Source organism: Cryptomeria japonica, chromosome 10 (genome assembly GCF_030272615.1).
Source record: "Cryptomeria japonica chromosome 10, Sugi_1.0, whole genome shotgun sequence".
Classification (NCBI taxonomy): Eukaryota; Viridiplantae; Streptophyta; class Pinopsida; order Cupressales; family Cupressaceae; genus Cryptomeria; species Cryptomeria japonica.
The window spans coordinates 515,078,498-515,093,760 of NC_081414.1; the positions used below are offsets into that span (position 1 = coordinate 515,078,498).

The 15,263-nt window shown below is 36.7% G+C and overlaps 2 protein-coding genes across 5 annotated transcripts in view; one reads left to right on the forward strand and one right to left on the reverse strand.

Moving 5' to 3' along the window:
• The first annotated feature begins 1,336 nt into the window (after positions 1-1,336).
• On the forward strand, positions 1,337-2,567 carry LOC131859052 (protein MAINTENANCE OF MERISTEMS-like). The gene is made up of 2 exons (XM_059212568.1): positions 1,337-2,290; positions 2,391-2,567. Exons 1-2 carry the CDS (start codon positions 1,337-1,339, stop codon positions 2,565-2,567), a joined length of 1,131 nt encoding a protein of 376 aa, XP_059068551.1.
• A 4,462-nt stretch (positions 2,568-7,029) lies between these two features.
• The window catches only part of LOC131054543 (uncharacterized), a 32,233-nt gene continuing 23,999 nt past the window's right edge, over positions 7,030-15,263 (reverse strand). For 2 of the 4 annotated variants that reach the window (XM_057989074.2, XM_057989073.2), the window contains 2 exons: positions 7,868-8,731; positions 7,030-7,710 (listed from right to left, as the gene is read on the reverse strand). In XM_057989074.2, coding sequence (XP_057845057.2) covers positions 7,498-7,710; positions 7,868-8,731 — 1,077 coding nt within the window. In that variant the 3' untranslated portion in view covers positions 7,030-7,497. The remainder of the gene's footprint in view (positions 7,711-7,867; positions 8,732-15,263) is intronic. The other 2 variants (XM_057989075.2, XM_057989077.2) reach the window with 2 other exon arrangements.

The window sequence follows — 15,263 nt, forward strand, 5'->3', positions numbered from 1 at the left end:
GTTAAAGGGATAGTGTATATGCTTAGGGGAGCAATTTTGCTAATGGCATAATTTTGTTGTAAAACACTTAGATGTCAAAATTTTATTTTCCTAAGTGTTGCCATCAATGCCAAAGGGGGAGATTGTTGGCATTTTTTATGTTTATGTTGTGATTGTCATTGATGGACACACACGTGCATTGAGATCCCCTTTATATGTATGAGTTAGAGCTCAACCGGTATTTATTCCAATCGGTATGTTGTATTATAGTCTTTAGACTATTGGAGTTTTGCAGAATGTGTTTCCCGGTCTGAAGCGGCATGTCGACCCCAAGCGGTTCGTGGATCCCAAGTGGTACGAGGGATTAAAGCGGCATAACACATTTTTACCAGTCTTCATTTTTGACAAACCGACAACCAGTATTTTGTATGAACCAGTAATACTTTGTGATGAGTTACCAACCGACATTCTGTGATGAGTTACCATCCACCGACACTTTGGCGGTGCCGACACACTGGCGGTGCTTTTTGTGTCGTGTTACCTAGTATGTCCAGGTTCATTGAACCTAGGGAATTGGATTGTAAACCTATTAGACCGACATGAAATCAGATTCCTTTAAAAGGACATCATGTCTAGGGTTTTAGATGTGTTGATGTTGTAAGGTTTTATGTTGCTGCTAGGGTTTAAGGTGGTTGATGAGTTTTTGTGAGAGCGATCTTTTCTAAGAAGATCAAGTCTGTGAGGTGTAACAGAGTGAGAGATAGAGAAGACTGAAGTAATGCTGGAATGCATTAGCTATGAGCTTTACTGGATCTAACCAAGTAATCTGTGCTATCTGCTAGGTCATATACTTGTTGATTACTCACATCTTTGACAAGTCTAAAGCCCTTAACCGGGTAGGCTCAGAGTAGCCTTTGTAAAATCCTCTAACAAGGTGGTTCACCTCTGTGAATCTAAAATCCTCTAGCAAGGTAGTCCTTGATCGGACTTATCTCCTAATAGAGATTGAGATTCCTAACAGGATTTGTTCTGATAAAGAACGTTGCAAAACCTTAATCGGTCTGACCTTAACCGGTCTGGTTTCTATTCTGCAGATAGTGACTTGTGAGTTTCATCTCACCGTGGTTATTCCCATTTGGGTTTCCACATCAAATATCTTGTGTTATGGTGGTATTGCTTTTATGGGTGAATGTCTTATTTGCATTTTGGTTTGCATGTGTTATAACTGGTTTGTCTGTTAAACTATTTTACCGGTTTATCTCTAGATTGTTTAAGTGTTTGAAAGCAGTGTTTTTCAGTCTACTAATTCACCCCCCCCCCCCCCCTCTTAGTATTCATCAGTACCTATCCGCCCACCATGAGATTAGTTAGAGAGCTGACAGATGTTCAAAGAGCTCATATTGATGCATGTGAGTTGGGATTGTTGCTTGATACGCTAGATATTCGTGTGAATCACGGATTACTCAGTGCCATAGTTGAGAGATTTCATCCTGAGCACAATACATTTCACTTGCCTACCGAGGAGATGACTATTACTCCCGAGGATGTGTATAGGATTCTGAGGATACCATTTGCAGGTGGCGGGATAGACTATGATTCTTCACCTCAGCGGGGGATTACAGAATTACGTAGAGTGTTTCATGATGACACTCTGATAGTTGGTTCTATCACTTGGGACGACATGTTGAGCAGGTATGGAGCACAGTTTTCAGTTGCTTGTGTGCTCGCTGGTATTATTGGGTGTTTTGTCATGCCTGATAGAGGACAGCAGGGATTCTTGTGCGGTTGGGGGAGAATGTTGGATATGTTAGTGACACGGCCAAGGAGATTGGGTTGGGGTTCCTACTTATTGGCCCATATGTATCATGAGATGCACGAGATTGCCTATCGAAAGGCGAAGAGCATGGTCGTTGGGCTCCTTGTTTTACAGATTTGGGCATGGGAGCATATCCTAGTCTGTAGGCCAATTGTTGAGGATTTGAAGCTGCCACATCAGCCTATTGTCTACCAATACGCAGGTTTTATGACGCAGCCCCACTTGGGCAAGACAGATTATTGGAGACGACAGCTTGATGACTTGATCACAGTGGTATGGAGGCCATATAGGGGATTAGAGGAGTGGAATGATTGGAGGCGGGAGAGGAAGGTGATGTTCATGACTCGCCCACTCATTGGTAGAGCCCAGACCATTATTGAGCATTTTGTGCTGAGCAGGGTTATGAGGCAATATGAGCGGCCACAGGTCATATCACGGGAGTTTACTGCTTATGTCAGGTTTGGAGATGAGGAGAGGAAGGGATGGGGGGCCGAGGTTATCTTATGCGCTCACAGTGTAGGAGTTGTTAGCGCTCTAGCCACGACGTTGGGATTACTTGGATGATATAGCTGGTGCAGGGGTTACTGTAGAGTAGAGGGATTATTTCCTGAGACATCCCTTCCCACGTTTTACAGATCCCGGAGAGCGGGCACCTCAGATAGATGAGGGTGAGGGTGATGCACCAGTACAGGGACAAAGAGGAGACACACCTAAGCGGGCAGGGGATGACCCCAGTGCGAGCAGCACTAGAACACCAGTTGTTGGTCAATAGAGGAGGAGAGGAGAGGGTGGCCCTTTAGGTGTTGTTGGAGGAGATGGAGGTGGAGCTAGGACTGCAGAGCCTCAGGTAGATGTTGGGGGTGAGAGAGAGATGGGTGAGAGAGACGCCCCTCGATAGGTGAGACAGCGCAGAGATGAGCAAGTTGAGGGAGGGGAAGAGGAGATACCTTGGGGACAAACGCCAACAGAGATGGGATTTTTATGAGATGTCTTTCTATATGCATTTTTCTATATGATGTTCTATATTAATGCATTTCTTTTCAGTATGTATGTAATGCAGATGAATATGGATGTTTTTGTTTCTTTTTCATATATGCAAATAAATGATTTGATGAATGAAATGATGAGCTAATAATGCAAATGTTCTTTCATGCAATGGTATAAATGCAAATGAATGTGTAATGGACCTATGGATTTATACAATATGCTCATGTATGCAGCTGACATCTCATGTAGGATTTGTGATGTCCACACACAAGTACTCGGTCGTGTCGATGATGATGATATAGTTGACCACTTGTGAAGAAATGATGATTGTTTCGAAGTCAGGCTCTCATTCAAAGAACAAAGAGATAAATTGTATTAATAATAAAATCCAATTAAGCTAATTTATCGTCATGACTAATGATATGACAAAATTTAGTAACCTAGAAATTAAGAGTGAAAGTGCTTTTTTCTCATTTTGATAGACAAAATAGAATTGACCATTGTCCATTGTGAAAGTGTTTTTTTTTTCATTTTGACAAGCAAAATAGAATTGTCCATTGTTTTGATCACAAATATTGAGTTGTAGCATGGATGTGTTAGGAAGTGAAATGATCGAACTTAAATTTAAACTATTGAAATTTGTGTGAGGTCAATTTCACAATTATGGATTTAACATTTTTTTTGTTTTTTTCACAAAAATAACCTTCAGCTACAAAATTTACCATGTGCCCTTCAAACCCTCTATACCTACAAAAGAGACTTCCACGGTCTATAGTTGCAGTAGAAAAAACTTAATGGTCTCTAATGAAAATATTTGAAGCTTATTATGCAAGGATTTTCACCTTAGACAAGCGCCACTAATCGATCTAACAATGTTGGCATGCACTAAGCAATAGCAAGCAACAACGTAAATGAAGTTGATGTGCCTATGATAATTAGATGATTGGCACAACAATTGAAATGGAATATATTACAACATATATTAGAATGACCAAATATTAGAATGTCCTAGTGCATGAGGAATAGAAAGAGGATTATATTGCAATCTATTGGTGTAATTGATGTGGAAAGATGAACAGTGTAGGTGGTTTGATCCCTTAAGGTACGTATTGTGAGGTTTTTGGTTTGATCCCTTAAGGTACGTATTGTGAGGTTTTCCAAATAACAGGTGCATTGCCTATTACATCTTAGATGTAAATGATCTAGGGTGACGTTTTTTTATACTTTTCGTACACATAATTTGAGAATATTGACAAAAATAATAAATAACTAGTTGACACAAAATTGGCTTGAGCTCATTATAAAACTTAAATTTTGAAAAAGCATTTAAACCTAGGAGAAGAAAAATATGATTAGATGTGAAGAATTGTGTCTCAGCAAGAGTTAATTTTTCTTATGAGCAATCTGAAGTTGAAGTCGATGTGCGTGCCAAATGAATCAAAATCGTATGCTAAAAGCCAAATGACTAAGGACTACCATACAAAGTCACGTAAAATGAAGGATTTTAGTGCAACTATGTCACGTAAAATGAAGGATAAAAGTGCAACTATGTACTTTTCACCCTTATAAAAAGTAAATACAATATTTAATTCCAATTATTAGTGCAAAAACTTGGACTAGAGAAGAGCACGCAACACTAACCCCATCAGGATTTTTGCACAAGGATGCAAATTGCAAGCCACCAGACTGTTAAAGATTGAGTGAATCGTTTCAATTACGTATGTTGAGCAGAATGGATGTGTAATTCCACTAAATATTTGCATATCCTTACATGAGGATTAGATTTATGTTATTCATGTACAACTAATATTCGTTGTACGCCAGACAAACGATCATCATCAGAAACTCACAAAGGCAAAGGATGAATCTACTCACAAGACTCTACTCAAGGTTTTGTTTATAAAGCCCGATATAAATTCTAAAATAATATCGGGGAACAATAATTGTTTCTTTGCGGATCCCAAAAGCAAATTCTCGCCTGAAAATTGATTCCTCAAACTAATGAAATGCAATTTCTGGTTGTTTTCTTTTGCAGTTGTGTTTTCTTAGTGCAGAAATAAAATTTGATAAAACTTAATGCATCTAAAATATCAACTCCTCGACCGGAAGATTCAATTTTCACCGTTTCCCCCTTTTTAGTGGGTATTTTCTATTAGTTTAGAGCTGCAATCATCATAGGACTTGATGCATTTTGGTTATTAGTTAATTTATAACATCACTGTTTACCTGATTTTTGGGTGCCTTCCAAAACAGTGGTTGTTTGCTTTTTGTACTCGTAAATAATTAAAACTCCAAAACAAAGAATAAGATAAGCGATAAAGTAAATAAATGTCAGAACATCTCCAAAGTCAAAAATCATCATGATCAATAAATAACACTTACAATACTCGACTTGTCAAGCCCTTTTGTATCAGGAAAATATCCTTCTAAAAAGAATCTCAACGTACTTTATCACTGCAGCATAGTTATAATCAGAACCCCTACCAAAGCCAATAACTGTCTACCCAATATCTGCTCCACCTGCCAAATAATATCACTACACTCGACAAGTTACATCACATCTGAACACCATTTCTAGGAACAAATGGTAGTGATCAATTAGACAGAAATAAATACTGAATTCTTGGTTCCATAGAAAGAGAGAATGATCTCACGTAAGATCCAAAAAGTCAACAATGATCAAAACCAATGGAGTTATTTACAAGCTTATCTTAAGCAAAGTAAATGCGGGGCCAAGTACATGGAACAACCACGAATATAAACCAATAGAAAGTGGAATTTATGAAATATAGTTTCTTGTACAGTTTTCTAGTTAAGCATACGAAGCACAGCATAGGTTTGGTAAAATTAAAAAACTTTGAACAATACACAATCGATGAAAGTAAAGAACAATTTGTCCCACTGGTTAAAATTTCGTAGTAGAGCCACTGCACTAAACAAAGCAAAGCAACAATTTTAAAAAATGCGCTTCGATGTCCTGCTACATCTAATGACCTTCAAAATTGGGTAAAATTCACAGGGTTGTGCCAACCTCATCTCTGATTGGGTCATGAAACCTCCCCTGCTGCCCTGAGCAAGTAGTGTGTACCTCACATTTGAGAATTTTCCTGCAGCTGATCTCAAACTCCAGCATTCTAATGAGCATGGTGTAATATCCGGATGTTGTACCTCAACAACTCAAATCAAAATCTCTCAGCATACAAAAATGATAGAGCAAGCAAGTGAACTGACTTGGATTATTATGAAATATGGTTATGGAAGCATAAAACATTAACCAAAAGTTATTGTGGTGGCTTGTGCATTAAAATAGTAGGAGTATCTTAGGAGCCTTCCGCATAGCTAACATTATGTATGATATTGATCTGTATGTACACCAGGGAATTGACCAATCACAGATCATGCCCCCATGCATAAATTTATACAACAGAGAATAAGAAAGGAGATGCGGGCATCAGTTTTCCGAATGGTGTAGCATTTCAAGTACAAAATTGGAGAAAACCAAATGGGATATTTACAATAACTACACAATGGATGCATCTGAATTCAGATCCTATCAAAAGCAACTATCTTCAAGGAATGGCTAATTAAGGTGGAATGATAGAAACTCCCACCTTCCTATGTTTTGTAAGTAAGTATGATCTAATGGATGTGTCGGACATAACAAAGTTGAGAATGATTGGTGACCTACTGAATCCAAGACAACTATAATCTCTTCTCCAAGAAAAGTAAGGGTGCAATCCTCTCTATTTGCTCAATTCAATCTAAATGGATTGTATTAAAATTACACCTCCAAGAATTAGACCTTTTCACAACATTACCGTTCATCATAAGAAATGTCCAATTCAGATATTAAAGTGTTCTCAAATCTCTTTATAAGGTTTTTAACTCTTCTCAACCTCCATTTAAATTTAACTACTATGAAACTTCTGTAAACAACTCGACCCTTTATCACTGTGGTGGCGATTCTTATTGTAGCGCCTTAGTTATCAGGCATTTACAAAGATGTGCATTCCTAAATGAACATCGGATAATGTAGATTTATAATTATTGAATCAACTAGCATGCAGATTTTCATTGACACATTGTATTATCAAGATTTGCACAAAAAATTTGAAAGCATAAAGATCTTAATTAGTTTGAATTAAGGATGTTATGCAGGCAGAACTAAGTTGTTTAAAAGATGCAAAGAACAAGTTATTCAAACTAGCGTAACATGTAACACCAGTCCCAATTATAGCGGTTGAAAATTTAGTGGCAAAAAGGGGTTGCTTTGGTAATTAAACTTGTATAATCAATGTTGCTGCTAGCAGCCAATGTTACAAACTCTGAACATCTAACCCTCCTGAAAATGACAGGAAACAGAATGAACCTGCCACAGGAATAGGAACAGATGGTTGCCTGCTTCAGCCGATTGAAGGATAAGGCTGCATTCATCAATATTTGCAGCTCGAGCCAAAAACTTATTATGCTCACTTGCCTAAGTAATTGAATCCTAAAGATTTGGTTGCTGTAAAATCGTTTCCAAACAGCGACCACTTGTCAAAATGACTCGACTATAATAAGAAACTTCTTCGCTACTCAAATACTCTATATTCACACTTAAGCAGCTTGTAGGTGACCGAGTGACTAATCTTGATGTCACAGTCAATCCCATTTCACAGATTTCCATGATAAAAAAATCCTACAATTCATTGCATGATAATCATGCACCGTTTTCAAATCAAATCCTGACAAAGGTAAATGAATTTACTACAATTACCACTATGCCTAGGAATCACAATCAGGCTCAGAATCTGACGAACTTGGCTCGGATGACATACTTCCCAAGCTGCCAACACGCATATCAACTGCCACATTTGGAAACTTACAACAGCCTCTGCTAAATTTAGCAGAGATTGTCCTTGACTCCATCTGCTGCATAGCACCAACTAACCATTAAGAGAGATGAAAATTAACATTTTCTTCTGATCAATGTATCAATGATAAATCATTTGCTGGAAAGTCTTTTTGACTGAACTAATACTACAATTGAACATATTATAGAAGAATCTTAACTTTGAGGCGGGAAAATTCTGGATCACTTACCTGTTGATAAAAGGCATTGATTTCCTCCTCTGTTAGTGCTTCTTCCTCTCCTGCATTTTCCTCCCACCCAAGAGACCGAAGAAAGGCAGCTTCTTCCTCCTCAGATCCACCCATAAAAGAATACATGTTTGTAGATGCTGGACTACCAGTTTCACTGGACTCTACTGCAGTATCAGTTTCTGCTCGGACATCACCATTTGAGGCATTTATTATGTTCACCAAATTGCATGCTACTTGAATAGCAGGTTCTGCATTGTCAGAGTTCTCACATACACTATCCAAATTACCATTTTCTTTTACACCTACCACAGTATCATTAATTGGGACAACATTAGTGTTTTGTTCAGCAACTTTCTGTTCTGTCGATGACCCAGAAGCCTTCCTCCTCAAAGTATTGAAAAAATCACTTCGATTCTGAGCTTGGGACAGTGGTTTTTTCTCTTCATTCATTAAGCTATTATCTTTTGAGCGCTGTGATGTCCCATGGTCAAGTCCAGTTGATACACATGTTGATAACACAGGCATTGTTTTCCGATCCAAAAAAGATTTTGAATTCCTCGGACCTATCAGACTAGAATTTCCAACTGCACCAACACCTGCAGTTAGGGAAACCACAGTCATATTGTTGATAATCCCTCCCATCACAGGGGTCGAGTTATCATACATCACAGGCTTTGAAACTCCATTCTTTTCTCTAGCTGACTTCAAAACAAGAAGCTTCCCCACTTGAGGCACCTTGGGAGTTTCAGGTCGCCCAGTTGCTCTGTTCGGAGAAATAATCTGCTGTCCAACCTTACCACTTGATGTAGCAGTGTCAATGGTCCTAAGCATTTTTGGCTTCAACTTCTCAGATGGCCCAAACCCCTGAAAACAGAAAATGAAGATATGTTACTATATCCGCTCCCAAAAACAAAGTGTTTCACAAGCAAGAAATTGTGCAAAACATTACAAGAGTTCCCAAATCCTTTCAATAAATGAGGCAGAAAAAAACATTTTCATACTCTACAATCCAACATTCCAATCAAGATAAAAATCGCTATTTTGAACTTTTTGGTAAACATCCCACATTTTTTCAAGTATTTCCACAGAAATATTTTAAACAAGTAAAAAAAATCACTTGCAAAAAAACTAAAAGTTGAGTGGTTACATCACTATCATTAAGATAAACTTGTAATTTCAAAAAGTTTGAAACAATTGTGCACTTATAACCTGCACCCAAACTTTTAAAACAAACACATGAAAAGTTTCTGCGATATGATAAAAATTATGACAGCTAGGAGAAAACAGAATAATATGTAGGTCATGCAGGACGGAAAGAAAAAAACTATAAGCACTTTTCTAATCCCCAAAAAACAAAACTCAAACTGCATACACTGCCACAAGGACGAATGGATGAAATTCCCAAATAATCAAAACTGAGGAGATCATTCCTAGGAGAAGCACCATTTATTCTCTTGTTTCTTCGTTCTAAATATTTTAGCATTCTATAAATTTCAGCTTCTAAGAACTTTAACGGGCACTACTTTTGCACTAATTTATATCTCTGTATTACCGTTAAAATTTAGTTCATAATCAAGACTTCATCTGCCAGCACCTTGAAGGAAAAGTACAGCAGAATTGAGGAAATCTTTAGCAAAGAAATTCATAGTTCAAACTTCAAAGCTAAGTTGCCAATTGGATTTCATTTTGTGGACTCCTCACATGAATTTGGCAACAAAAAAAAAAGTTGGGTACTTTCAATCCGAATTCCTATTATTTCCTTAAAATGTCTATATTTTAATTTGTTATGCCATAAAAGGCATTTCCTTAATTTAATAAATAAATGAATAACTGCCCTTCCTCACTAAAGCCTATTATTACATAATGAACCTAAAACTAGTTAAAGTTAAAAAAAAAAGTTGTTAAATAAATGATCCAATAGACTGACCATCAAAATAGAACTGCAGGATCATTCACTGAGTATCCTGCAGTCAAATAGAGGATCAACTAGAAGAAAAGATATTAAAAAGCATCAAATAGTTTCCATCGTGAAGCACATCCCTGTCTTATAGTCGGGAGACTGGAGATACAGACAGGACCTCTGACTACAGTTATAGATGGATGCCATGTCATCTATCTCAGGTTAAGAGATTCAAGAAGGGCATGCGATTTGCATTTGCAGAGAGATCAGTAAGGGCACACAATTTTTCTGCTGGATTCTTCACGGGTTTATACAGGACAAACCCACTGTTTCTTTGCCACTCCCTGTTCAAGTTCCCTGCTGTGCAAAACTAGTTCTGGAACTGGGTTCAAAACAGACCCGGATCTGGGGCCTGTGCTTAACAAACCAGCAGCATACCTTCAAACTCAAAATGTTTCATTTCAGATTTATTTGAAAAGGGTTACCAAGGCTTGCATATCAATGGGAAAACAATTCAATAGTGAGGTCAATAGCAGGTTCTGCCATCTTCCAGAGTTACATTATAAGGGGTCCCTCCCACCGCAGCAACATCTATGCAGTGGAGGTCAGGTGGAAACCCTACACAAACATGGCTAAGTACTAAATAAATATTCCCATGCAATGCTTTCTAAGTCAAAAGTGAGACCAGACCTTGCAGGCCATTACTCGCCAGGGTGTTTGACAGCATGCAGGCAATCAAGTCTGCAAAAGAAGACCCTCGACAACCCTTCCAATCAAACAAAGATCTTTGTGAACCAATTCTAGAAGACAAAAGCAAGTACTCTTAACTAAATCTGAGCTTCCCCTAGCTTGATTGAATAATGAATCTCAACTACTGTCAAGAAACATATTTGCTGATATTTAAGATTTCTGAACACCATGGAGATTTGTTAAAAATAATCACATCCATATGCATCTTCAAATGCTCATTCCCTCTACTTAAAAAAAAAATCCTAAGAATCTCTGAAACTAATCCAGAAATACATCTCCTCCTTGAGATGAATCTTCCTCTAAACAAGAGAGGGGTGCTATAAAAGTCCCCACTTTTCCTGGATCCATCTTCTTCTCCCTTCTTCAGTATTAGTTCTTTTGCTCATAAGTGCAAAATCAAGGCACTTATTTACTATGTTTCAAGGATTCTTTTCAAATTTTCTAGCAAGTTGTTGGATTTTTGCTCATTTTTAGATGATGACTTTCTTCAATTTTTGACCATTCTGAGCATGTTACAGACATAGAAGACACAATGTTTGAAAAACAAAATGCACAAACAAGTACAAATCTTATGGCAGGCTGAGACAATAATTGTTGAATCTCACATGGGGTTTCCCCCAAGGCTACGCTATTCAAAGCGGATATTTAGATGCTTGACCCCACTGGCTCCACCCTTGGCACTCACTTCTTCGGGGCAGCCAAGCACCAGTTTCCATGAAAACTCCCCATGGCAAACTTTATATCTCTACTAAGAACCGTATGTGTGTGAGCCGCTTCAGGGGTCCGATCTCCTGCGCCAACAATTAGAAGGATTTTGGCAACTAGTACAAGTGGTTTTTAGTAAAAGCTTCCGATCATGTGGCCATACATGCGGCACTTTCAACTTTGTAAATACAGAAGGTTCCCAACCTATAGAGGTTACGCTCCATAGGGTTTATGGGGAAACATAGTGTCGGTATGAACTTATCAGCACATGTTGCTTGTGACTTTCGTCACAAACACGATTTATTTAGAATGGATCGGAAGGACTCGGTATTAGCCCATTTCCACTTTGGGTCGTCCCCCTCTCACTGGCCCCCTCAAGGCAACTCGGGAAGGCAGGCCCTCTAAAGGTTACACATAAAAGAAAGTAGGTCTAGTTTTCTGATCACTGTATGAGGGTGAGAGCATACTTATTTACTAGTTTTTTCATGTCCCTCAGACAAGCTCTCTAACAAAGGTTGATTGATTTTACATGTACCTTCATCTCAAGTAAACAGCTCTTATTAAAACAAATTACTCATCGGTATTGAATCAAATTAATCATGATGTGAAAGAATCATAAAAAAATTGCCTAAGTTCCATCATCTCCTTTTTACGCATAACGTTATCACAAATATCACAAGGCAAACACAATTGGAAACAAAGAAGCTCGAGCATATAAATATATTCTTGCACATGCTAAGATACATTTAACTGCATCTTGGATTAAAATTTAACACCATCTTATAACAAATTGAATGCATAGCACTCTGCATATAGAGTTTGATGAGTGGTAAAAACTAAAACTCATCAAGACAACTTTGATTGAAAGCTTGGATAAAGACGAAAAAAAAATTTCTCTGCCTCAAAGACCACTAGCCTTTTATGTGTGATCAACGCAACTATGCCACTCCATAATGTAGATTTAAACTACAAATTTCAAAATAGGAGAATAATTATGTATCGAGTTTGACAACAAATTTTGCAAACACTACTTCAGACAACTATAGAAGTGTGGGTAGTGGGCACCCAAAACAGGCCTTAAGGAAGTGAAATCCTACAAAAGAGGAAAAGGTTAGTTATTTTTATGGTGCAACCCAGATCTTGCTATCCATGTTTTCAATCCTTCTGGCATTCCTAAACCAAAGTACAAATTACCAAGCTGAAACAGAGGCTCTAATTAAAAGAACTTTTGCAGCAATAGATTGAAAAATTGATTGTTCAAAATAATTGGATTCTCTATTCAACGATATACAACCATATATAAAGAGTTTACAAAACGACATTCTAAATTAAGAACTAGTCGTTTAAGTGAAAACTAAAAAGCTAAAAAGCTTACAAGCTTAAAAATAAAAAACAAACAATGCATTCTTATAAAAGAAGCAATAGTTGACTAATGACTAACTAAATAGCCATTAATAGAACCACAAAAGAAGGTAACTGACTAAAAGAATTAATTATTCTAATACCCTCTCTTAATGGTCATTGTATCAACTAAGTACCCGACAAAAGACACTATAGGTCTTTTGATCATAAATGCAATGCAAATAACACTCCGCTGCTACGAAGACCCTCCCAAGATCTATAAGTGTTAATGACCAAGAATAGCTGATTCTAGATGACTAATGTAACCCTCACACGCAAATTAGAGAACTATCACATGTGAATTACTGATGCCTGAGATCATGATTTTGAGAAAAAATCAGCAAACCCTTTTGCAGAAGAGTACTAAGCACTGTTTGCTCCAGCGACTCCAAAACAAACTGCAAGATACCACGATCGCATATGTTCGCCCAAGCAACTCCAAGTGCGACCCAAACTTGACTGCAGCAAAGCACAATTTTTGAGGAAAAAACCGTCAAACCCTGAAACGGGAACCCTCCAAAAGAGAATTCATGATTTTGAGGAGAAAATCGAAAAAACAAGAAATTTCAGGTTGCAAATCATCATTTTTGTGGAAAAAACGATAAAACTCAGATAACCAAAATCCTACGCAAACTTTGCAGATTACAGACCATAATTTTTAAGGAAAAATTATAAACCTTGCGAACATTTTTTGAGGAAAAAATCGTGAAAACCCTAAAATGTCACATGGCAAAGGCCTCATTTTTGAGGAAAAAATAAGCAAAACTCTCCCATGATTTTTTGAGGAAAAAATCAAAAAATCGACAAACATTTTTTTAGTAAAAAATAGTGAAAACCCTGGGACCTGTAGAACGAGGCCTTGCCCAAAAATAATTTTTTAAGGGGCAAAATTAATAAAACCCAAAAGTAATTTTTTAAGGGGCAAAAATTATTAAAAACCCATCAAAAAATTTTTTAGGCAAAAAATTATGAAAAAAACGACATAATTTCTTTTAAGGGAAAAATTGATAAAACCCTAGTTGCTAGCACAGGAATATGCCCTAGGTCATTGAAATTTTTTTTTATCCTGCCGAAAATCTGCATAAAAACCATAAGAAAGTTGCGAAAATTAGAATGAAACCCTAGACACCAAAAGGAAATCGCAATGATCGGGGAAAACAAAAACCGTCATGCAGAATCAGCCGCTAAGAAAATCCTGCAGGTCGCAAATAACGCACGATCAAAAAACACTGCAAAAAAAACATTTCCCGTCGCCGAAAAATAAGACTACGCCGCCCAAAAAAAAATTGCAACCTAACGCATAGGCGTTCAGTAAAAACCACGACAGGTAGCCAAGAAAAAACTGCAAAACATTGCGCGAAAATCGTGAAATCCAACGCGCGATTTGCATGCAAACCCTCACGTCGAAAAGAAAACTCCGTTCAACAAAATTCGCGCCCAAACCCTTCCAAAAACAAATCTGCGATTTTCAAAGTCGCAGTATTTCCAAAAACTTAAGCACACAACGATGGAGTCGTGAAAAAAAAAACACGATTAAGATGCACAAAAAATGAGTTTTTTCCAAACCCGCGAAGCCCCAAAAACCACAAAATTTGGCCTGCAAAAAAACTTCTGAACACGAGCCCTAGCACGCCCAATAAACTTGCGAACCTTAATTGAGAAACTCCAAAAAAAAATTGATTAAAAAATTTCTGCAAATAAATTCCAAGTAAAGAGGCTACGAATTTTTTATTAAAAATTGTGCCAAACTTTGAAAAAGCCCATCGACCCACTCTGATACCATGAAAAATTGATTGCTCAAAATAATCGGATTCTCTATTCAACGATATACAACCGTATATAAAGAGTTTACAAGACGACATTTAAATTAAGAACTAGTCATTTAAGTGAACTAAAAAGGTAAAAAAAATAAAGCTGAAAAACTTAAAACTAAAGCAAACTATGCATTCTTATAAAAGAAGCAATAGTTGACTAATGACTAACTAAATGACCATTAATAGAACCACAAAAGAAGGTAGCTACCTAAAAGAATTAATTATTTTAATATAGATAAACACTTTATAAAACTTGAGGTACAGGGAGATTTGATTCTAAATAAGTTTCCAGTTCAAGTACAGGTATGTACCATAGAAGCATTTTAATCATTTGGGGAATTAATCGGCAAAACAAAAGTATAAGATTTTTTCAAAAAATCGGGAAAAAATCAGATTTTCAAAAAAAGTAGAAAATTACAGAAAAACAATCAAAAACTATATTTTTTTAATATTTTAGGGCATTTCCATAGCATAAAGCTATTGTAGGCAAATAAAATGGACACTTCAACACATGAATTGTAGAAAATAGATTTTTCGTTGTTTATATTCATAGCACTCATTAAATTGCAAAAAAAATACCAAACATAAATAATATCTAGATGGTGATAGATGTCAAAATGTCAATTAGATTTACTTTTATAACAGACATCTATACAAACATCTATAAATAAAAATAATATTTATTAGATTGTATAAAAATTATATATATAAAAATAATTTTTATTAGATTTACTTTTTTAATTTTTATTAGATTTAATTACAAGCATAAATACAAGATTCTTGTGATTAAATCTATACATGATTTTTATTAGATTGTATAAAAGTT